Raw genomic sequence first — 22,927 nt, forward strand, 5'->3', positions numbered from 1 at the left:
CATTCCTTATTCCATTCCATGCATTACAATGAGCCCATCCTCTGATTTCTACCTCCGCCAGCCACCACTGGTCCACACAGCCTCCTGATCTCTTCTCAGTCTGAATCGCAGAACTCAGATGAACTCTAGTGGTATCTCTGTATCTGTCATTGATTGTTGATGCATGACTGGATTACTCATAACTCTCTATCTCCCCCCCCCCCCCCCCCTCTCTCTCTCTCTCTCCCTCCCTCTCTCTCTGTAGGGGTGCTCAGGGTCATCGTGTGGTGGTGGGAAATGTGACTGCAGCGGAGTGAAAGGAACAAAGGTGAGTCACCTCTTCATCTCTAGAATTCTCTCTTTTTTCTCCATCACTTCATTTTCTCTCACTTTCAAATCACACATTGTTTTCACACTCACTCTTTTTTTAAACTGAGATTCCCAAACCGTAACGTTATAGTTCTGTTGACTTCCCCAGACCTATCCCTGTGTATGTCAGGGTCTTAGCAAGGCTGTGTGTGTGTGTGTGTGTGTGTGTGTGTGTGTGTGTGTGTGTGTGTGTGTGTGTGTGTGCATGCAATGCGTTCCTGTGTGCGTGTGTACCATGTATCTGTGTGTGTGTGTGTGTGTGTGTGTGTGTGAGCCTACACTGTTAAGCCGGCCATCATGGGTCGGCCCAGTGGGACCCAGCGGGCCTGGGTGGAAAATGAAGGATCGGAGCGCCGTCACGGAGCAGGGATCAGGATGGGAATGGGGGATCAGGCGGGAATTAGAGCATGTCCGGACACACAGCTGGGCTGAGCGCTGAAGTCCCTCTGGACTGAAAAGAAAGAGCTCTCACACACAACCAGCAGAGAAACCCTACTGGCTGGCTTACAGTGGGCTATGAAGCCTTTCACTGACGCAGAGACAGCAGGATTGCTATTCAGTGACTTACAATATGATGTTTATTCCAGAGGAGGCTGGTGGAGGTAGAAATAATCAGAGGACAGGCTCATTGTAATGCATTCCACCAGCCTCCACCAGCCTCCACTGCTATTCACTGACTCATAGTATGACGTTTTTAACTGGTTCTCTGTCTGAAGAAGGCCATTCAAGTGACAGGGCATGTCAGCAGGATTACTTACCTAATGACCAATGAATGTATCAATGTAGTATCCAGTCACTTTCAATGCCATTTGCAAGGCACTTGATGGCAGACATTGAACTCTGGGGAGCGAGAGGCCTGCAGTTAGATCGCCTTTTTTTAAGGGACTTAACAATTAGTACATTCAACTCTCACTGTGTGTACTGACTCACTGGTACCAGAGCCTCACAGCAGGGCTGTATCCGACCCTGTTCGGGTCACAGCATTAACCTCTTATGACTCACTCATCAGGGGAGGCTAGTGGAGGTAGACATCGGAGGACAGGCTCATTGTAATGGCATGGAACGGAATGGGGAAATGGTTCCATGGTTCCATGTCATTACAATGAGACCGTCCTCAGATGTCTACCTCCACTAGCCTCCACTGGCTCACTGTCCTTGAAACAGTAGCCAGACAGAGTTAGCTCACCCAGTTAGCTCACCCAGGGCCTTCAGAGACACTGTGTGTTCTCTGGACTGAGGCCCGCATGCCCAGTGAAGTCATGCGCTCTCACTCTCCCCTTTGGAAGGTGTTGAAGCCACTCACACAGCGGTTTCAATTGAACCTCGCATATTTTCGCTTCGGTGATGTCACTTCCTGCCGCCCACGACAGGGGTTCTGTTCCCTTGGCGACAGGCCCGTGTCCTGGTTCCCATGGCCCAGAATTTTATGTTCCAGCCGGCTCGAAGTTGAGGAATGACCGGATGTGTGAGAAAAGAATAAATGGGTCAGAAAAAACACTGCTTTTTCTATGCACCCCCTTCTCTCTCCCTCTCTCTCTCTCTCCCTCTCTCTCTCTCTCTGTTGGACATTGACAGCTCAGAAATGTAGTTCAACGGGTCAACCACACTGTCTTGTGAAAGGGCTATGGCCCCATCTAGTGGCGGACAGGATGAACACAGTCTACTCAGCCATAACTGCCACTTCTTACTCTTTTCCTCCTTAAACTCCTTCCTTCTCTTCTGTACTCAATCCTCACCACTATGGAGGCTTATTCTGAGTGGTGCAATGTCTGAGAGGGCAGATGTGAAATGTACCCAGCCGATGTATAGATGTATACAGCTGACAAGATGTCCTCTTGTATATAAGTGAGGATCAGGTCAGTGCTGCTTCATACACTTTTATCTGAACGTTTTGTGACATTGCACCAGGGGAGGCTGGTGGAGGCAGAAATCGGAGGACGGGCTCATTGTAATGCCTGGAACGGAATGAGGAATGACATCAAACACACATTCTATGCCATATATTACAATGAGCCCGTCCTCCAATTTCGACCTCCACCAGCCTCCCCTGCCTTGCACCCTCCTGTAGAAACCCATAGTGAGATAGATCCTATTTCTGATCTTTGAAACTGTTTTTTTTGTACAGTAATAGAGCCCACATGCAACATGCCAGAGACAGACAGATAGACAGACAGATAGACAGACAGATAGACAGACAGATAGGGTTAGATCTGGTGAGTGACTGACCATCCTGGTAAGTGATTGACCGCATTTTGCAGGGTGAGCGGGGATTCCCTGGTCTTCAAGGCAGCATGGGATTCCCTGGGATGCAGGGCAACGAGGGACCCTCCGGACCCATGGGCCCCAAGGTGAGTGACAGGACCGGACCACACTTGAGATCACACAGCAAAAAAGCAAAGGATCTTTAATCACCAGACACTCCCAAAAACAACACTGTTATGTCAATGTCACCCTTATGTCATCCTTAATGTCCCCTCTATAATGTTGTTATGTCACCTATGCTTCTTTCTAGGGAGATTTTGGACAGTCTGGATCTCCCGGACTGAAAGGAACACGTGTGAGTACAATATCCAATGATTTGCAGTGTATGTGTGGATTTTGATTGAGTAAGGTTTGAAATGGTGATCATTCTGTATGGCTTTATCTGCCTCCTTATTTGTTGTATATGCTGTATCTATTTCTATGGGCTGTACATGGTGATGGTGATGTAATGTCATTGTCTTGCAGGGCCCGCCCGGTTTGCCAGGCATTCCAGGAAACCCAGGACTTCCGGTAGGTTCTGAACAGCTGACTAGCTGTGTGTCTGTGCATGTCTGGCTGTCTCTTCCCCTGGTGTAGTGCCAATGTAGTGCCAGAGGGAGGCACTGTCTGACCTCAAGTGTTTTACCAGCTGTGTATTCTTCCTCACAAATGTGTTGAAATGTCTCACCTTTGTGTGTGTGTGTATGTGTGTGTTTGTCCTCGCCTCCTTTTTGCAGGGCATTCCCGGACAAGATGGCCCCCCTGGATCGTCAGGTATCCCAGGGTGCAATGGGACAAAAGTAAGTCATGTTTCGCTGGAGAGTTTCTCTGCTATTACAGACCCTCAAACCCCGGCCCCCCTGTCATCCCTTACCTCAAACCCCGGCCCCCCTGTCATCCCTTACCTCAAACCCCGGCCCCCCTGTCAGCCCTTACCTCAACCCCCGGCCCCCCTGTCCTCCTTTACCTCAACCCCAAACCCCTGTCATCCCTTACCTCAACACCCAGGCCCCCCTGTCACCCCTTACCTCAACCCCCGGCTCCCCTGTCATCCCTTACCTCAACCCCCAGGCCCCCATGTAACCCCTTACCTCAACCCCCGGCTCCCCTGTCATCCCTTACCTCAATCCCTGCCCCCCTGTCACCCTTTACCACAACCCCAAACCCTTGACCAGTTCTGAGCTGACATTGCTGTGTCTGTGTGTTCCAGGGAGATCGAGGCACAGACGGCATTTCAGGGTTGTCCGGCCTGCAGGGCCCTCCTGTAAGCAGTCACATGATCACCTCCACACTGACATGACACGACATGACATTAGAGCAACACACACTTGTCATCCCTCAGTGCAGGATATGACATGAGAAGGATAAGTTCTATGAGTCCAGTGTATTTACCACTCCATCACACTGAGTATTGACTGTCCAACACCGTCTTCTCTCTCTTCAGGGTATCCCCGGAATTACAGGAATGAAAGTAAGCGAAAGCTCAGGAATTGTAGATTCTATCCCAATCTGTATGACAGTAAAAGGCCGTGTAACGCCTATGTCACCATGCTGTGTGTTGTTGGCCTCCTGCGTGTGTCTACGTGTTCCTAAATGATCTCTGTCTCTGTCTCTCCTAGGGTGACCCAGGTGGTGTTATGGGAGTTATCCCACTGAAAGGAGACAAAGGATTCCCTGGAATACCTGGTCTACCTGTACGTACTATGTGTGTGTGTGGGTGTGGGTGGGGGTTTAAATGTGTGTGTGTGTGTGTGTGAGAGAGAGAGAGAGAGAGAGTGTGTGTGTGTGTGTTTAAATGTGTGTATGAGCATGTACGTGTGTGTTTATTTGATTGATAACTCCTTCTTCCTGTACTCATGTGTTTCCCCATAGGGACCTAATGGACCTGCAGGGCCTGCAGGCCCCTCAGGACCACAGGGTTCAGAAGGACCAAGAGTGAGTGACAAGACCAACACGAGACCAACACTAGACCAACACCACAGGACTAGACTCAGCCTAGAGGAGCTACAGACCAACACTAGACCAACACCACACCAACACAGGACTAGACTCAGCCTAGAGGAGCTACAGACCAACACTAGACCAACACCACACCAACACAGGACTAGACTCAGCCTAGAGGAGCTACAGACCAACACTAGACCAACACCACACCAACACAGGACTAGACTCAGCCTAGAGGAGCTACAGACCAACACTAGACCAACACCACACCAACACAGGACTAGACTCAGCCTAGAGGAGCTACAGACCAACACTAGACCAATCCAGGACTAGACTCAGCCTAGAGGAGCTACAGACCAACACTGGACCAATCCAGGACTAGACTCCAGTTCTAGACTGGAGTTCTCTTTTTCCTGTGTTACCAAGAGAATTAGAGAACAGAACACAGAACAAATGTTACAAATCAGAGAGAGAAAGAGAGAGACACTCTTTTAAGAATTGCTTCAATTTCATGCTTTATGGACATATTGTATGCAAGACAATCACATAAACAGTATATCATTCATGATGTTAGCATGACAAAGCTTCTATCTGTGATTTCTGACTGACTGTATCTCTTCCTTCTTCCTCCCTTCCTCCCTCAGGGCTTTCCAGGCCCCCCTGGCCTACCAGGAGAGAAGGTAAGCGTGGCTGGAATTAACCAGCTAACCCCCCTTAACCCCCCCCCCCCCCCCCCCCCCCATTTTGATCATCATCCCATAGGATCTCTCCCAGTGGTGATGTCACAGGCAGGAAAGTGTAAGTGATGAAACAGGAAGTGATGTAACAGGAAGTGGTGTTGTTCCTCCTCTCCTCCAGGGGGACCGGCTGTCATTCGTGAGTGAGAAGGGAGAAAAGGTAAGAGAGACATGGGCGTTCGAAACACTCTTCGAATATGTTTTTTTTCCTTCATAAATGAGTTGTTTGCACCCAAAGAAGTTGTTTTCTATATGGAGTTGAGCACGCCATTCCCAAACTTTGTCCTCATATTCACAACATCTGTATCATATTTTCTCCCGGGGGGTAAAATACAACTGATATACAGTTTGACATGGGGCTTGGATCGTGGGACTGATGTAAATCCAAACCAAAGCATGTCAGCAAAAATTGGAATTAGGCCAGGCAAACTGCTCTGCACTTACATAGATACTAACCGATGTGCATTTATCAGGAGTTGACTTTATTTGACTGCGGCTCCTTGTTATGCGGTGTACCCATGCTATCTCCCTCTCCTTCCAGGGTTCCCAAGGGTTCCGTGGGCCCCCCGGCCCCCCCGGACCTCCAGCCCACGAAGCGAAAGGCAGCCCCACTCTGACATATGTACCTGGACCACCGGTACTCCTCTCCTATACAATAATAACCAATCATAATCAATGCTAATCCATGACGTTATGAGGTTCTAACCTTGTTAGTCATCACCAACAGTGAGCAGAGGGTAGAAACAGTGGATGAGTGTATCGGTAGACAGATGACTAATGTTTGTGTCTGTCTTTCAGGGGGACACAGGAGTCACTGGAGAAAAAGGAGAGAAAGTTAGTGTTTTACTCTTTCACTCAAGTGCTGAAGGACATCATTACTGTGACACCACCCGCTGTGGCACAGCAGGACAATGTTTTGATTGATGCTACTGTGTTTGAGAGACATTATAACCCCTGGACATTGTTATCTACAGGGTATATGCCTGCCCTATCAGCATGGGATCAAGGGAGAGCCTGGCCCACCCGGATCAAGAGTGAGTGACATCATAGGGTTTCACATTTTTACTTACATTCATTTGGGTTGAGCAAGGTTTTCAATCAATCAATCAATCAATCAATCAATCAATCAATCAGTGAAATCAACTGAAACCTTAGTTTGAATTAACAATATGGACCAACACTATGCAGTCAAGGATAATATGTCTCAGCAACGATAGTGATAATGTCACCACTGAGTTTCTGTCTTATTTGGATTTCAGGGCAAACCTGGCAAGGACGGAGAGGGCTCTGGACAGAAGGTAATGAACCATATGCTCTAGTGGAGGCTGGTGGAGGTAGAAATCGGAGGACGGGCTCATTGTAATGCATGGAACGGAATGAGGAATGGTGTGTATGATACCATTCCTCATTCCTCATTCCATTCCATGCATTACAATGAGCCCGTCCTCCAATGTCTACCTCCACCGGCCTCCCCTGACACTCTACACAGCCTATTCTCTCGCTCTCCACTCTCTGTCAAAGAGTTAGCTCATTTCCATCCAAAACTGTTCATAATGTCATTATCATCCGAGTTGTTTGGCTCAGTTGGTAGAGCATGAGACTATCAATGTTAAGGTTTTGGGTTTGATTCCTGTGGGACCATATATACTAAAAATGTATGCACTCACTGCACTGTACTTAGATAAAACCGTCTGCTTAATGGCATCTTTTTTATTCTTTATTATTAGTATTATGATTATTATGATTATGTTTGTGTCACAGCATTGTGTCAGCTGTTTAATGAAGTTAGTTGATAACCGTGCCCTGATCATTGTTATGTACCTGCTCTCACAGGGGGACAAAGGCATTCCTGGGGAAAGTGGATACAATGGAATACCGGTAACGTAACTGCCATTCACACTGTACCTGTCAATACTGGTCCACACATGAAACCTTCTTATTGGAAATGTGTTGATATTAAATGAGCTCTTCAGAGAGTCAATTCTCATTTCTTCTTGTGTTTCTGTATTTTAGGGTGAAAAGGGAGATAGAGGACCACCAGGATATGTACGTATTATTATTTCTATGTCAATATCTTGCTAATAAAAACACCTCTGTCTTTCTCTCAGCTCCTCAGACTGAGCATCACATAGAGATGCAATTCCTTTAAATACCCACCAGATGGTGACATCCCTTTAAAAAAACAAGAGGGCGACACCCTATGTTCAAAAGCCTTGAACGTGGTCTCATGTGCTCTTGGACTCTGGGCTGACAAGTCAGACAAAATGATATCAGTCCTATAAAAATGTACAAGGCACTGATGAGGGATTCAGTTTAAAAGCCATTATTTAATGGACAGGTGAATGTTATATGTTTTGTCATGTATCAACACCACTAGAAGTGACAAGCCTCTGTGATTGTGTCATCTTTAGGGTGATGGTGCTCCTGGCCCTCCCGGCCCCCCTGGTCTCCCAGGCTTACAAGGAGAAACAGGTGTGCCTCCCAACTCCTCCCAACCACACATTCTATATGGACGACCCACCACCACAATATCAACTCAGACACTGTCAATCACTCGACTACCATTCATGGGAGAAAATCCTTTGTAGCTTCAATGACCAACACCTGACTTTCATCTCCTTTTCACAGGTTTCCGTGGTGTTGAAGGAAGTCCTGGTCCCCCAGGTAAGTTAGAAAACAGACCTTGAGTGCTTAAAGGCATGTAGTTTTGCGTGTTGCTGCCCCTGCTGGCCACACTGAACATTGTAAACAATACAAACGTGAAATAGGCACGTAAAGGCCAGTGTCCTAATCTGACACCAGATTTTAGAAAACGCTTTGTTTGGACTACGGATACGGCACTCTTCATTGAACATTTCTCCATCATGTGATCTCATTATCTTTAATGATGGCCATTAAGCGCTATTTGAAAGCTAAAATCGATGTACTGGACCTTTAATGCGATGAATGATTTCCTGTCATCTCTCCCCTTCATGTATGATGTATTTCACATGTCAGACTGTGAGTGAGCCTCCCTGCCTGACTGTATCCCTCCCCTGGGGTCTATTTTAGGCAGTCATATTGAGGGGCCACCCGGAGAGAGGGGTTTGAAGGGAGAGGCGGGTTTGAAGGGAGACAGAGGTGCCGACGGGGAGTCTCTCCGCGGGCCCCCTGGACAAGACGGGCTTGTTGGATCTCCTGGGCCCGCTGGCCCTCAGGGTAGGTGTATTTATTTATTCAGAAAATTAGGACACTAAGTGACACTCCATATTCACCAACAATGTGTAGGGATTGAGTCTTTCAGGAGACACAGGTTTGAGTCGTCTGTTTCTTATCTGTCTCTCACCTGTGTGTGTGTGTGTGTGTGTGTGTGTGTGTGTGTGTGTGTGTGTGTGTGTTATGTCTACAGGTGATGGGGAGTGTCCTGACATTGAATTTGGCCCCCCTGGCCCCCCTGGGCCTCAGGGACTGCGGGGGGAGTTGGGACAGAAAGGTAAGAGGAGGGGTCTGGGATTGGGCCTCCAATCTTTCTTTCAACTCAATGAGTATTATTAGATGAGTCACTAGATGTCTCTCTCTCTCTCTCTCTCTCTCTCTCTCTCTCTGACACTTTTTTTTTTTTTTACATGACATATTTTGCAGCTCAGACATTGTCTTTTGTGAGTGAAGCGTCCATCATTGTGCATCATTTCTCCTTCCTAGGTGACCAAGGAGACACGTGTGTGCAGTGCGAATCCTTCGGCCCCCCGGGTCAAACCGGCTCCCAGGGGCCTAAGGGACAGCAAGGTGAGGTGTTGGGGGTTGAAGGAAGAGCCAGGATCAGGGGCGACTGATGGAGGCGGAAATTGGAGGACAGGCTCATTGCATGTATGGATTACTTTGAACGTGTCCTCCCGATTTCTACCTCCACCAGCCTCCTTTGCTCCACTCTACCTCCTGATAAGATAGATCTAATGGAGGTTGGGCTCTTACTGTATGGAGCTGTCTTCATGGAGGAGACTAATAAAGTTGGCTGTGACTTTGAATGTGAATGTGACTTCCTCCCCTGGCAGGATATCCTGGAAAGGCAGGCGGTAAAGGAGAAATAGGCCAGCCTGGAGCTGCTGGGCCTCCTGGAAACCCTGTGAGTGACTATTCTACCGTATTCTACCTCATAGATGCTCCACCACATTGGAAAGGACTCATCTCATAGCAACATCTCATAGCAACATCTCATAGCAACGAGTTAAAACGGAAGGTTTTCAGTACTGTATGGACAATGGTAAAGAATGAGCCTAAGATAGGCCTATCTGCACGAATGTCATTGAGATACTTTTGAAATTCATATAAAGGCGAGCACAATGAATCTGGTGAGCATGGTGGGCCAATCTTGAGCTTCTTACAATGTTGTACTCCGACGCCTCCTTTGTTCTGACGGTGCCCTCTCCTCTGCTCTCCTCTGCAGGGTAGAGGGGGTACCGCTGGGTTGATGGGTTCCCCAGGGGCCCATGGAGAACCAGGGGATATCTATGTGGCTCCAGGGCTGAAGGGGGATAGGGGTCTGCCTGGCATCGTTGGCACACAAGGTCTACCGGGTGTGGACGGACTGCCAGGGAACAACGGGCTGCCAGGCCTGCCCGGTACCAAAGGAGAACCTGTAAGTGTGTCTGTGTGTGTGTGTGTCTGTGTGTGTGTGTGTGTGTGTGTGTTTGCAGTCATAGGTGTCTCATCTACATCATCTGCATCTTATCAGTGGACTCAGTATCTCTCTCTGCTTGCAGGCCCGAGAGGGCATTAAGGGGGACCGTGGTCGGGATGGGGAACCGGGTCAGGTGGGACACCAGGGAGAGAGGGGTCCCCCTGGGGTACCAGGTATAGGTCGACCAGGGGAGCCAGGAGACAAGGGTAGTTCTGGTGTTCGAGGCCACCAAGGACAAGATGGACAACCAGGTGGGCACACACACACACACACACACACACACACACACACACACCCACACACACACACACACACACACCACACACACCACACACACGCACACACACCAACCCACAAGCCACACACACACACAGACCACACACACCACACACACCAACCCACAAGCCACACACACACACAAACACACACACACACACACACACACACACACACACACACACACACACACACACACACACACACACACACACACACACACCACACATACACACGCAATACTAACCCAATATTAACTCACAAACCACGCACACACACACACACTCTCCTATACATTTCAATAAAGCGCACCTAAACGGTGTTGTGTTGTCTCTCAGGGGTGAAAGGCGAGCCAGGTACAGCTGTGAGTCAACCTGGACCCCAGGGTATCCCCGGACCTCGGGGGGAGTCTGGCATACCTGGACTACAAGGTGAGCATCCACCACCATGGCCTACCGTACAGGAAACGGACTAGGATGATGAGCAGCGGTATTCTTTCATCGATGGAGCTAACGTTCAGTTTCACACCTGTATACCTGTTGGTGACCCCAACCCTCTCTGTCCCTGACCGCAGGTGAGAGAGGACCCCAGGGAGACGCCGGCACACCAGGGTACCCAGGGCTGAAGGGTGACATAGGGGCATCTGGCATCGGATTCCCGGGACCGCCTGGGCCTAAAGGTACGGCAGAGCTCCTTATAGCTTCCTAGATGATGATGATGATGACAATGATGATGATGATGATGACGATGATGATGATGATGATGATCATCATCATCATCATCATCATCATCATCATCATCATCATCATCATCATCATCATCATTATCATTGTCATCATCCTCTTACACTCATAGGCTAGTCTCAAATCCTATAAAAGTCCATCATAAAAGCACAAGTCCAGCATGATAAGGCCGTATTGTGGCTCCTCAACATGCATACATCCATCCAAACGGAACATACAGTACTCATACATGGCCTTGTGATGGAGTCTACTGACACCTGTTGATAGTTTTGTGTCTGTGTATGTGTGTGTGTTTGATTGGTTGCTAGGATACTCTGGAATACCAGGAGCCCCAGGCTTTCCAGGTGAACCAGGGAAACCAGGACAAGATGGCCTCTCTGGACGACCAGGGACAGCTGGTCCAAAGGTGTGTGTGTGTGTGTGTGTGTGTGTGTGTGTGTGTTTGTGAGTGTGTGTGTGTATGTGTGTGTGTGTGTGTGTGTGTGTGTGTGTGTGTGTGTGTGTATTGTAGTTACTCTATGGGCAAAAATGATTGCTGTGTCTATGTGTACTCTAGGGTGAGCCAGGGCGTGGTCTGCCAGGGCCTAAAGGGTCTCAGGGCCCCACAGGAGTGACAGGTTTCCCTGGGGACACGGGTAGTGTGGGACAGCCTGGAATTCCTGGGAGAGAAGGAAATACAGGACCAATCGGACCTAAGGGAACCAAAGGTAAAACACTTGTTAGGCTAACAACACCATGTCCTCAGTGGGCTGTTTACCAGGCATGTGACCAGGGGAGGCTGGTGGAGGTAGGAATTGGAGGACGGGCTCATTGTAATGAATGGAATGGAATGAGGAATGGTATCAAACACGTCATTCCATTCCATGCATTACAATGAGCCCGTCCTCTGATTTCTCATTCCACCAGCCTCCCCTGGAAATGACATGATGGCTCATGATCATCTCTCTTCTGTGGTATAATGCATAGTTGATAATACACAGCTGTATGCAGCAAGAGTACAGGTTCATTGACCATAACTCTTGTTCATAACATTGACTGACTTCCTCAGGTGATTATGGCCCCCCTGGACGGCATGGTCAGGAGGGTCCGCCCGGACCTCCAGGGGTAGGAGAACCAGGGGCTACTGGACCAATGGGACCCACTGGAGAAGCTGGCCCATTCGGTGAGCTAAAGGCACACACATGCTTACGCTTGTACAATCAGGTACAGCTTATGCTTGAGTACATACTTGTGATGTGTACAGGATGTGCCTGAATGCCTGTGTGTGTGTGTGTGTGTGTGTGTGTGTGTGCTTAGTATGTTTGCTGTTAATTTGTGTGTGTATGTACGTGCCATGTTCTCTGAGCTTAATTTTAATCTCTTATATGTGTGTGTGTGTGTGTGTGTGTGTGTGTGTGTGTGTGTGTGTGTGTGTGTGTGTGTGTGTGTGTGTGTGTGTGTGTGTGTGCGCGCGCGTGTGTGTGTGTGTGTGTTGTGCAGGACGGGAGGGTGTGAAGGGAGATAAGGGCTTCCCTGGCTCCCCTGGTCTGGACATGCCTGGCCCTCAGGGAGAGAAGGGAGACCCAGGATTCCCTGGCCATTCTGGCACTAAAGGCTTGCCAGGACAACATGGTCCAGCTGGCAGAGACGGTTTCCCTGGAGACACAGGTGAGACTGACAGTCCTCAGACAAGTGCAGGAGGTCTGATGGAACTGAATGGACAATTTCTCTCATTGAATGGATAGGGTGAATTGAATTTGGTGACCAAGTCCTTGAGACAGAGAAGCTTTTCTTGACCTGTAGCTAATACCTGTCAGTATATCTTCTTATTCTACATTCAAAAGCCCACCACAGGTCAAGTTAAAGAGGAAGTGTACAGTACATCCATGATCTTGGCATGAACATGTGTGTGTGTGTGTGTGTGTGTGTGTGTGTGTGTGTGTGTGTGTGCGTGTGTTTTCCAGGTCCCAAGGGAGATATGGGAGTTATGGGAACCCCAGGAACACCTGGTTACGAGGGTCCTTCTGGAAACCCAGGCTCTCCAGGACCCATAGGTGAGAGGGCAGGATAGCCCCTGAAACACTGTAGATGTCTGACCTGAAACACTGTGTAGATGTCTGACCTGAAACACTGTGTAGATGTCTCAACTCTTCCTGCCTAACACTTCTCTATATCCAGGATGACAATAGCAATGAAGTCTCGAAATGATCTCTCTCTCTCTCTCTCTCTCTCTCTCTCTCTCTCTCTCTCTCTCTCTCTCGCTCGCTCGTCTCCCCCTCCATCACGCCCCTCCGCTCAGGCAACCGTGGTATGACCGGACCGAGGGGAGTGTTCGGTGAGCGTGGACACAAAGGGGAGAGAGGAGAGACGGGTCTGCAGGGGCCTGCTGGGAACATGACAGAGGTGGAGATGGAGCACATGAAGGGGGAGAAGGGAGACATCGGAAACCCAGGTACGACATCCCCATCCTGCTGTATTCTTTACCCGTGTCAAAGGGGGCTTGCAGGAGAGACCCCCCCCCCCCCCCTAAACCTATGTCACGTTTACCGAACGAGAGACAGATAGAAATGAACTGGAGGAATGGCGTGTATTCAGCAGAGGGTTTTCTAAATATCCCACTGGCTTTTACCCATCAGGTGGCAATGGGGTGTCTGGAGAGAAGGGATACCCCGGAGAGTCAGGTGTTCCTGGGATGCCAGGGAAGAATGGAGAGCCTGGTACTCGTGGTCAACCAGGTGAGTCACCTGTGTGGTTCTCTACCATGCCCCTCTGGGTACTAGAGAGGAGACAGTATTCCATTCTCAGTAGAAAGTGTCCTCCTCATCTCCTCTATATGTCTTCCTTTGGACTGATCTTAAAGGGGCAATGTGGGATTGGTACATACATTTTTTGAGTTTTAAATGAATGATATATACAGTATAGCCATTGATTCTTGAAGAATATGTAACGTATACATGCCTCATGAACGTAGTTCAACTGTCTTAACCCATCATAACCCAAAGCTTGTTTTATTAACATTTTTGTAAACAATTTTATTGTAAACAAACTTTAAGCTAAAACTAGCATTAAACTATGATTTTGATCTCATGGAGGTCAGTCCTTGCATCCATAGCTCCATAGTCTTGACAGTCTCTGCAAACACACACACGCACACACACACACAGACACACTTACATTTCTCCAGCCCCAACCCCTCAGCTCTTTACCGCCAAAAAAGGTAGCAGGGAGACCACTTTGTTTGTTGTTTCAATCCCATTGCCCCCTTAAAGAACTGGACAAGTAAAAGCAAATCCCTCTGGAGTCCTCTTCCCGACTGCTATCATGTATCCCGTGTTTTAAATCATTGAAGATGATGGTGGGGGAGACAAAGGGAGGAGTACACAAACACACTTTAGAATATACTGTCTATGGAAGGAGGCAGTGTGATGGGTGCTGCTGGAATGACGTCCTCTCTAACCACTCTCACCACGTTTCACGTGACTCAGGTGACAAAGGAGACTCAGGTGTTCCTGGAGAGACGGGCAGCATAGGACAACCTGGACTGAAGGGAGGCATCGGAGAGATGGGATACCCAGGTAGGGGACACACACACACCTACAGTACAGTCCTCTCAATGGAGGAGAACACATATCTACCTCGACAGTCAATGTCTGTCTGCTCACTGTCTGCTGCTCTCACCGGTCATGTTCAAGAGCAAGAGCTATTTGAATATCAATCTATGTCTTGATATGTCTTGATTGGGGGGTGGGGTGAGATTTAAGAATGATGTATGCTAAGCACTGGCGTAGTCGTGTGGTTCTGGTTGGACCATGGTTAACTCTGACCGGGTCTTGCTCTGTGTGTGTGGTCCTGCAGGTTCGTCAGGTCCGAAGGGGACAAAAGGTATCAGCGGCACGCCGGGACACCCAGGGTTCAGGGGTTCAGACGGGGTGAAGGGAGACACGGGATTGCCTGGAGAGCCAGGTGTCGGAGTTCCAGGAGCCACTGGGGAGAAGGTAGGTGTTGGAGGCCATGTAGTGAGGGTTGCTTCAGAGAGAGATTCACTATAGTATTACACTGTGTTGAATCAAACTCTGTCAATCTTTTTAATTAGAGGGACCCTATTCATGTTTTATTCTCTCTCTCTCCTACTCTCTCCCTCCCTCCCTCCCTCTCCATCTCCCTTCCTCCCCTTCAGGGTCAGCCAGGCCAGCCTGGTTTCCCTGGTATCAATGGAGACAAGGGTCAGAAGGGTGGCATGGGAATGCCCGGCATGCCAGGAACGTTAGGAGTGAAGGGAGACATCGGATCCGTTGGCTATCAAGGTGAGAGTCCAGTCTCTATGACGATGACCTCTTTGACCTGTCAGACATTGGGCCAAAGTGTCCTTCAGTGTCACTCAAACTCAGAAACAATCCACATTTTGTTGCTCTAATACCATGTAACTCTATAACCCTGTAATTACAACTCTATAACTCTGTTATTACAAGGTAATAACTTATTCTCATCCCTAACTGTTCATAAAGACTAGAAAAAACCTGGCCTGTTCTTTTTCAAATGAGTCACACATCGTTAGTTAAAGTGTTGATCCTTGACTCCCTCTAACTCAGGTGTGTGTGTTGTGTGTTGAATAGGCCAACCGGGTCGACCAGGTGAGAAGGGTGACGGTGGGCTTCCCGGGTCATCAGGAGAAACAGGGAACCAGGGTCGGCCTGGTAAGTACCAGTCGGAGCACGGTACCAGTACTCTGAGGTCCACTCTCAACAATACTTATAGATGTACAAGAGTAGAGGCTGGTGGAGGTAGAAATCGGAATCCATTCCATGCATTACAATCCAAAAGCCCGTACAAAGATTTCTACCTCCACCAGCCTCCACTGATGCACAATCAGGACTACACTTAGATACTCCCTCATGTTATCCTGTTGTCGCCACAGGCGAGGCTGGTCTGCAGGGACCCCCAGGTCCGACCGGAGAGAAAGGAACGCCTGGAGTGGACGGTATTCCTGGATCGTCAGGAGAGAGAGGAGACCCAGGTCAGTGGCAGATGCATTAGCCATGGGTGGGGAGGGTTGGGGTGGTGGTGGGTGCAATGGCTGATATTAAGATATTGATGAATCAATCAGTCAGTCAATCAATCAATCAATCAAGATGTTTTGATAGAATAACACAATCAATCACCTACAGCTAAGTAACAATTAGAACCCAGAGATTAACAGGTGAAGCATCTTAAGTCATAGACTGATCTCTGAGTCTGTCCCTCCCCCTGTCCCTCCCCCTGTCCCTCTCCTCTACAGGGTCACCCGGCAGGGGCACGCCAGGAACTCCAGGAACATCTGGCGGTAAAGGTGAGAGAACCTCAATCTGAGTTGGTCAGTCTCAGTCAAGATCAGTGGAACATTATGTCTCATACCCTCTCTCTTCCCCTCTCTCTCCCCCTCTCTCCCCCATCTCTCCCTCTCTCTCTCCCCCCTCCCTCTCCCCCTCTCCCCTCCCTCTCCCCCTCTCTCCCCAGGTGATAAGGGCAGTCCTGGTTTCCCCGGTACTCCTGGTATGTCAGGTATCCCAGGGACCAAGGGTGACAAGGGTCTGCCAGGCTACCAGGGGGGCCAAGGCCAGCCAGGAGAGAGGGGGCTTCCCGGACCCTCCATGGCCGGGCCCAAAGGAGACAGAGGAGTGCCGGGACAGACCGGAGAGACAGGTAGGCCACACACACACACACACACACACACACACACACACACACACACACACACACACACACACACACACACACACACACACCTGTGTAATATGTAGGTATGAGAGGACATGTTTTGGGATTTTGTGTGATGAATGATCATGATAATGCAGTCTTATGCACTTGGGGTAAATACAATAAAATGATGATTGAATTAGAATGATACATCCCTCTCTTCCTGCTCTTATCCCTCCATTCTTCTCCTCCTCCTCCTCCTCCTCTCCTCCTCCACTCTTGTTCAGGATCCACTGGTGCTCCAGGACCTGCCGGAGTTCCAGGCCGCCAGGAAGGCAAGGGAGATAAGGGAGAGCAGGGCTTCACCGGACGACAGGGGGAGTCGGGGTTGAAGGGCGAGAGAGGATTCCCTGGAGTTCATGTAGGTCACTTCCTGTCACAGACAGGTCCATGTCTGGTGTCCGTTGGTCAGGACTGTGGTCATCATACCCTTGTGTAACGTTGTGTAATGTTTGAGCATATCATAAACATGGATATTAAATACATGTAAGATAGCCCTCAAGATAAAGAATTCTTATCACTATTATTACTATTACTATTCAAAGTCATGTCTTATGGTTTCTACTACAGTAGACAGAAATGCTAACACGCTGTGTGTGTGTGTGTGTGTGTGTGTGTGTGTGTGTGTGTGTGCGTGTGTGTGTTTGTGTGCTTGCACGCATGTGTATTTGTGTTTGTGTGTGTGTTTGTGTTTGTGTGTGTGTGTGTGTGTCTGTGTTATAGGGGCAATCTGGCCTGCCAGGTGTGGACGGCCTGAAGGGAGAGATGGGGAAACAGGGTGTAGCAGGATTCCCAGGTGAGTACCCTACTGGTGCGACAGTTCAATGGTTCAGTAAACCTGCTGATCCTAAACCTAAAAACACTGAATCCTATATCCACACTCTCCTATAGGGACGAAGGGTGAATTCGGAGTGATCGGATCCAAAGGAGAGCTGGGAGACAGAGGGTTCCCCGGAACTAAAGGTAAAAGTTGGAAAAGAGCAACAAAACTCCTACAGTATGAAAAGAAAGCAGCTCGGATCCGTGTGATACTCTTGAAAGCTGTCCTCAATGCAGTCAGTGTATGAACCCGACAGTATGGACACGTTCAGTGTCACGGCTCACTCAGGGAACCAAAGTGGAGGCTGGTGGAGGTAGAAATCGGAGGACGGGCTCATTGTAAATGCATGCTTGTAATGCAATGCTCCACTCCATCCTGCTTAATATAATAATAATATATGCCATTTAGCTGACGCCTTTATCGAAAGAGACTTACATCGCAGTGAGTGCATACATTTCAGTATATGTGGTCCCAGTGGGAATCAAATTCACAACCTAAGTGTTGTTAGTGCCATGCTCTACCAACTGAGCCACAGAGGACCATTTAGATAATGCTTAGATAATGCTTAGATAATGGTAGCCTGGGTGTCAAAGCCCTCAAAGCCATTCCATATCTGGCCTGACGATGACAAATACGTTGGCTGAAGCAGAAACAGAAAGGCTATTTATTGGCTGTTATCATTAAGCGTCACACAATAGGCTGTATGACCGTTTGATTTGTCACAGTCTGCCCTCCTGCTGATAGAATCGCAGTGAAACCGCTGTGGTTATTTTTGGGGGGGTTTATATCAAATAAAAACAACCATTATCTGATGTAATATGGTTGAGGCCAGTCAGAACAGATGTCCCACATCCACATAAGCTATTGGTCGATAATACATTGGCTTCTCTACACATGTACATTCAACCGTATCTAATCGATGACACATGAGGCTAAATCAGCTGGAGGGGATTTGCTCGCAACAACGTTAGCCACATCTATGCTCCGATAGTTGAGCTATATCAAACCACTTGGCTAGCTAGCATGTCAGGTTGGTAGGCACGGTAGATACTGTTACTAGTTACTGTTACTGAGGAAAATATAAAAATCATGTTGCCAATGATGATAGAAAGCAGTTTGACTGAGCAGGTGTTTACGTTTGTGTGGACGAGAGAAGGCTATGGTTGCCCTCCAACTGAAAATGTAAACGTTTGCACCCTATTATGACGTTTTTTTAACGATAACGACCTATAGGTAGCAGAATGTACATGATGTGTTATATAGCCTGTACGTCTATGTTTTCTTCTGATATGTTTTGATAACTGTGTGTATGTCCCTCGGGTGGTCTCAGGTATTGATGGACCTCCAGGCCCCCCAGGTCGACACACCTTCGTCAAAGGAGACATTGGGTTCCCAGGGACTCAGGGGCCCCAGGGACCTCACGGGCCGCAGGGCTTGGAAGGGCTCAAGGGACAACAAGGTGAGAGGCTTCGATCCATCTCAGTCCCAATGAGCCACTGTACCACACCAGCGCTCACACGCCCACCTGACACACTCTGCAACCATCCCCTTCTTTTCTCTCTCTCTCCCCCCCCCCCCCCCCCCCTCTCTCTCTCTCTCTCTCTCTCTCAGGTGTGACAGGCATCCAGGGGATCAAAGGTGAAGAGGGGCACCCTGGGTATAACGGTCTTCCTGGAGGCAAAGGAGAGCCAGGCCTGGTTGGTCCCTCAGGTGAGAGAGACACGCCCCCTCTTCTATTCTATTGCTAATCATTCTAGATCCAGCCTCTTCAACCTTCTGTATCTGTACTGTAGATCTGAAAGGGGAGTGGATAGGTCTAAGCAATGTGGCTGAAGCTAGGCAAGGTAGCGCCACCACCATTTTGTTTATGCTTATCCAGTCCCTCCTGATCTGATACAGTGAAAGGAATAGGCTAGGCCAGGGGGTTGTTCTCGGACCGAAGCCCTTTTAACCTTTAACCCTGACTCTGACTACTCTCTCTGTAGGACCCAGAGGGTACCCTGGACCCCCAGGTCCCGACGGCGTGCCCGGTCAGGTGGGTTCTCCAGGCCCTTCCTCCATGGAACACGGTTTCCTGGTAACAAGGCACAGCCAATCGGTGGACATTCCGCCATGCCCTGAGGGCACTGTGCCCATTTTTGATGGATACTCCCTGCTCTACGTCCAGGGCAACGAACGCTCGCACGGACAGGACCTGGGTAAGAGACAGAGAGGAGGAGGAGGAGAGATGGAGGGATGATAGGGAGAGAGAGAGAGAGAGAGAGAGAGAGAGAGAGAGAGAAAGAGAAAGAGAGTGGGCGGGGGGTTAGAGAGAGATAGGAGAGAGTTGGAGGGGGGATAGAGAGAGAGAGAAAGAGAGAGAGAGGTGGAAGGGGGATAGAGATAGAAAGAGAGAGGTGGAGGGAATAGAGAGAGAGAGAAAGAGAGAGAGAGGTGGAAGGGGGATAGAGATAGAAAGAGAGAGAGGTGGAGGGGGGATAGAGAGAGAGAGAGAAAGAGAGAGGCAGAGGGAGGATAGAGAGAGATAGAAAGAGAGAGATGGAGGGGGGTAGAGAGAGAGAGAATGAGAGAGAGAGAGCGAGGGGGAGATAGAGACAGAGAGAGAGAGGTAGAGGTAGAGGTATATATATATATATAAAGAGAGAGAGAGAGGTGGAGAGGGATGATAGAGAGAGAGAGGGATGATAGAGAGAGAGAGAGAGAGAGAGAGAGAGAGGTGGAAGGGGGTGGAAACTGAATTGAAATAAGCCTCTATTCTCCTGATGTAATTCCTCATGTCCCTGTTTGTGTGTGTGTGTGTGTGTGTGTGTGTTCAGGCACGGCGGGCAGCTGTCTGAGGAAGTTCAGCCCCATGCCCTTCCTCTTCTGCAACATCAACAACGTCTGCAACTTCGCCTCGCGCAACGACTACTCCTATTGGCTCACCTCCCCTGAGCCTATGCCCATGAGCATGGCCCCTGTCACCGGACACAGCATCAGACCTTTCATCAGCAGGTACGTTTGGACTGTACAGTGTGTGTGTGTGTGTGTGGGTGTAGGTGTCTGTGTGTGTTTACATGTTCTACCTGCTTTGCCTTTCATTCCTTGCCTTTGGTGACAGTGGTAAGCATGTTTGTATAATCACATTATGTGTTTGTATGTGTATTGATGATGTGTGTGTGTGTGTGTGTGTGTGTTTCCAGGTGTTCGGTGTGTGAGGCCTCTGCCATGGTGATAGCAGTACACAGTCAGACTATCATGATCCCGTCCTGCCCTGTCGGTTGGGACTCGCTCTGGATTGGCTACTCCTTCGTCATGGTGAGAGACACTGTCCAAAGAATGGCTTTGAGGAGTTCTGTTGCACGCACTACTGAGCACCAGTGATCACCAACCATGTGTACAGGTTTGTTGTCCAGCCCAGGACTGACACACCTGATTCAACACACTGATTCAATGACTCATCAGAACCTTTATGAGTTGAATCAGGTGTGTTTGTTGTAGTCCTGCGCTGGAACCAAATACTGCAGCCTCTGTGTCAATGTCCTGCTCCATATCAGACCATACCCATCTGTGCTTGCTGTGATGGTGCCTCTGTTTGACATCTGTGTGTGTGTGTGTGTGTGTGTGTGTGTGTGTGTCTGTGTGTGTCTGTGTGTGTGCGTGTGTGTGTACAGCACACCAGTGCAGGGGCGGAGGGCTCTGGTCAGGCCCTGGCCTCTCCTGGCTCCTGTCTAGAAGAGTTCCGCAGCGCCCCCTTCATCGAGTGTCACGGCCGCGGAACCTGCAACTACTACGCCAACTCCTACAGCTTCTGGTTGGCCACCATCGAGGACGAGAACATGTTTACGTAAGCCATGGACCACACCGCCCTCCCTCCCTCCCTCCTTCTCTCTGAATACCCCGTTCTTTGTCAACAATTATCTTCCATTGATTGCTTTTCCTGAGTGAGTGACTTCCGGAATGTATAGTCACATCATTGTTGTTGATGATTCATTAACCCCCTAATATCCTTTTAAAATCTTGATGTCAATATTTGTGATGTGTATATATTTTGTAATCAGGGAACCCTTGAAAAAGAATCTTTGGTCTCAAAGGGATTTCCCTGAATAAATAATGAAATAAGTGGAAAAAAATAAAATAATATATATATATAAAATAATAAAATGTGATCATATCAGGAGCGTGTGATCCACCAGAACCCTGACGTTGTCTCCTTTCTCTCACGACCAGGAAACCCGTCCCCACCACACTAAAGGCAGGAGATCTCCGAACACACATAAGCCGCTGCCAGGTGTGCATGAAGAGGACATAAATCCCCCGCCGCCTGACCTCTCTCTCCGTATCTCCTGACCTCCCCGCAGCCAACTCCATGACCCCACCCTTACATCCACGGAGCGGCTTTACTTCCTGTTTTGACAACAGGGTGGTGCTATTACACTGCGTGTGTGAGAGGAGAAGGACAGAGACACTGCAGATCCAGTCACACAGAGAAGGCTAACTCTTGTGAAAACGAAAAAAATTCAATAAAAACAAAACATCCAGAGAGATCTAAGAGCAGAAAACACACACACACACACACACACACACACACACACACACACACACACACACGGGGAGACCAAGACGTGACCCCACCGGCGCTTCGCTCCATGCAGAACACTTTACTAACATTGTCACAACGTTTCTCTCATGAATGGCGCCCAGTTTACGACTGCACTGAGTACATCCCCCCCCTTCCATTAGTAAACTGGCGTCCATTTTGAAAGGGTTGTTTGTGGAAGTCAGGTGCTATCGAATCGTATCTATTTGCCTTATTCCAGTTCTGTATGTTTTTTTATTTTCTCTACCAATTCCACGTATGTTCAACTCTCAGATATAGTTCTAGATATATTGATATTGTTCTTCACTTCTTTTATCTTTCTTAATACAAACTAATGTAAGGATGGGAGTTACCACTGGTTACAGGCGCTTGTTGTTTTGAGAAATCACACTTTAAGTTAAGTGTTGCCAGCACACAGGCGTAGGCAGATATGTCTCTGTTGTAAATATACTGCTTTCCTTTCGTACCTAACATACAGCCACCATAATCTTTTCAGGTAAATACATTAATATGTGTGTTATTATGTCTTTTTTTTTTTAATTTATGAGATTCATGAGAATATAGCTTGAGCAGATTTGAGATGCCAGAGGATGTAATTAAAGAACAGTATGACATTCTTCTAAGCCAGCCACGTCTACATTAGTCCTGTCCCTTAGGGGCACAATGCAAAACAGAACACTGGCACCACTGATGCAGCTTTTGCATTAGTCTGTGTTTTGGTGTGCACACACACATACACACACACACACACACACACACACACACACACACACACACACACACACACACACACACACACACACACAGGGAGACCAAGACGTGACCGTATACACGCATACACATACTCAAACTTCCTTAGTAAGAGGGAGA

General features: G+C 48.6%; 1 protein-coding gene across 1 annotated transcript in view; it reads left to right on the top strand.

Annotated features, from left to right (window-relative positions):
- Positions 1–22,584, top strand: part of col4a1 (collagen, type IV, alpha 1) — a 44,455-nt gene extending 21,871 nt beyond the window's left edge. The window contains exons 2-52 of the mRNA XM_083682635.1: positions 245–307; positions 2,607–2,696; positions 2,861–2,905; positions 3,076–3,120; positions 3,327–3,389; positions 3,800–3,853; positions 4,034–4,060; positions 4,209–4,283; positions 4,462–4,524; positions 5,178–5,213; positions 5,392–5,430; positions 5,812–5,907; positions 6,069–6,104; positions 6,245–6,304; positions 6,530–6,568; positions 7,104–7,148; positions 7,284–7,316; positions 7,682–7,742; positions 7,899–7,934; positions 8,322–8,468; positions 8,659–8,742; positions 8,952–9,035; positions 9,302–9,372; positions 9,694–9,885; positions 10,010–10,178; positions 10,542–10,634; positions 10,778–10,882; positions 11,255–11,352; positions 11,503–11,653; positions 11,995–12,108; positions 12,426–12,593; positions 12,890–12,979; positions 13,225–13,377; positions 13,562–13,660; positions 14,411–14,500; positions 14,781–14,920; positions 15,103–15,229; positions 15,539–15,619; positions 15,841–15,939; positions 16,201–16,251; positions 16,419–16,604; positions 16,886–17,019; positions 17,382–17,454; positions 17,550–17,621; positions 18,809–18,937; positions 19,090–19,188; positions 19,464–19,676; positions 20,295–20,472; positions 20,661–20,775; positions 21,132–21,304; positions 21,688–22,584. Coding sequence (XP_083538761.1) covers positions 245–307; positions 2,607–2,696; positions 2,861–2,905; positions 3,076–3,120; positions 3,327–3,389; positions 3,800–3,853; positions 4,034–4,060; positions 4,209–4,283; positions 4,462–4,524; positions 5,178–5,213; positions 5,392–5,430; positions 5,812–5,907; positions 6,069–6,104; positions 6,245–6,304; positions 6,530–6,568; positions 7,104–7,148; positions 7,284–7,316; positions 7,682–7,742; positions 7,899–7,934; positions 8,322–8,468; positions 8,659–8,742; positions 8,952–9,035; positions 9,302–9,372; positions 9,694–9,885; positions 10,010–10,178; positions 10,542–10,634; positions 10,778–10,882; positions 11,255–11,352; positions 11,503–11,653; positions 11,995–12,108; positions 12,426–12,593; positions 12,890–12,979; positions 13,225–13,377; positions 13,562–13,660; positions 14,411–14,500; positions 14,781–14,920; positions 15,103–15,229; positions 15,539–15,619; positions 15,841–15,939; positions 16,201–16,251; positions 16,419–16,604; positions 16,886–17,019; positions 17,382–17,454; positions 17,550–17,621; positions 18,809–18,937; positions 19,090–19,188; positions 19,464–19,676; positions 20,295–20,472; positions 20,661–20,775; positions 21,132–21,304; positions 21,688–21,769 — 4,866 coding nt within the window. The 3' untranslated portion in view covers positions 21,770–22,584. The remainder of the gene's footprint in view (positions 1–244; positions 308–2,606; positions 2,697–2,860; positions 2,906–3,075; positions 3,121–3,326; positions 3,390–3,799; positions 3,854–4,033; positions 4,061–4,208; positions 4,284–4,461; positions 4,525–5,177; positions 5,214–5,391; positions 5,431–5,811; positions 5,908–6,068; positions 6,105–6,244; positions 6,305–6,529; positions 6,569–7,103; positions 7,149–7,283; positions 7,317–7,681; positions 7,743–7,898; positions 7,935–8,321; positions 8,469–8,658; positions 8,743–8,951; positions 9,036–9,301; positions 9,373–9,693; positions 9,886–10,009; positions 10,179–10,541; positions 10,635–10,777; positions 10,883–11,254; positions 11,353–11,502; positions 11,654–11,994; positions 12,109–12,425; positions 12,594–12,889; positions 12,980–13,224; positions 13,378–13,561; positions 13,661–14,410; positions 14,501–14,780; positions 14,921–15,102; positions 15,230–15,538; positions 15,620–15,840; positions 15,940–16,200; positions 16,252–16,418; positions 16,605–16,885; positions 17,020–17,381; positions 17,455–17,549; positions 17,622–18,808; positions 18,938–19,089; positions 19,189–19,463; positions 19,677–20,294; positions 20,473–20,660; positions 20,776–21,131; positions 21,305–21,687) is intronic.
- Positions 22,585–22,927: the final 343 nt, after the last annotated feature.

The sequence above is a fragment of the Argentina silus genome, assembly GCF_951799395.1.
Source record: "Argentina silus genome assembly, chromosome: 12".
NCBI lineage: Eukaryota > Metazoa > Chordata > Actinopteri > Argentiniformes > Argentinidae > Argentina > Argentina silus.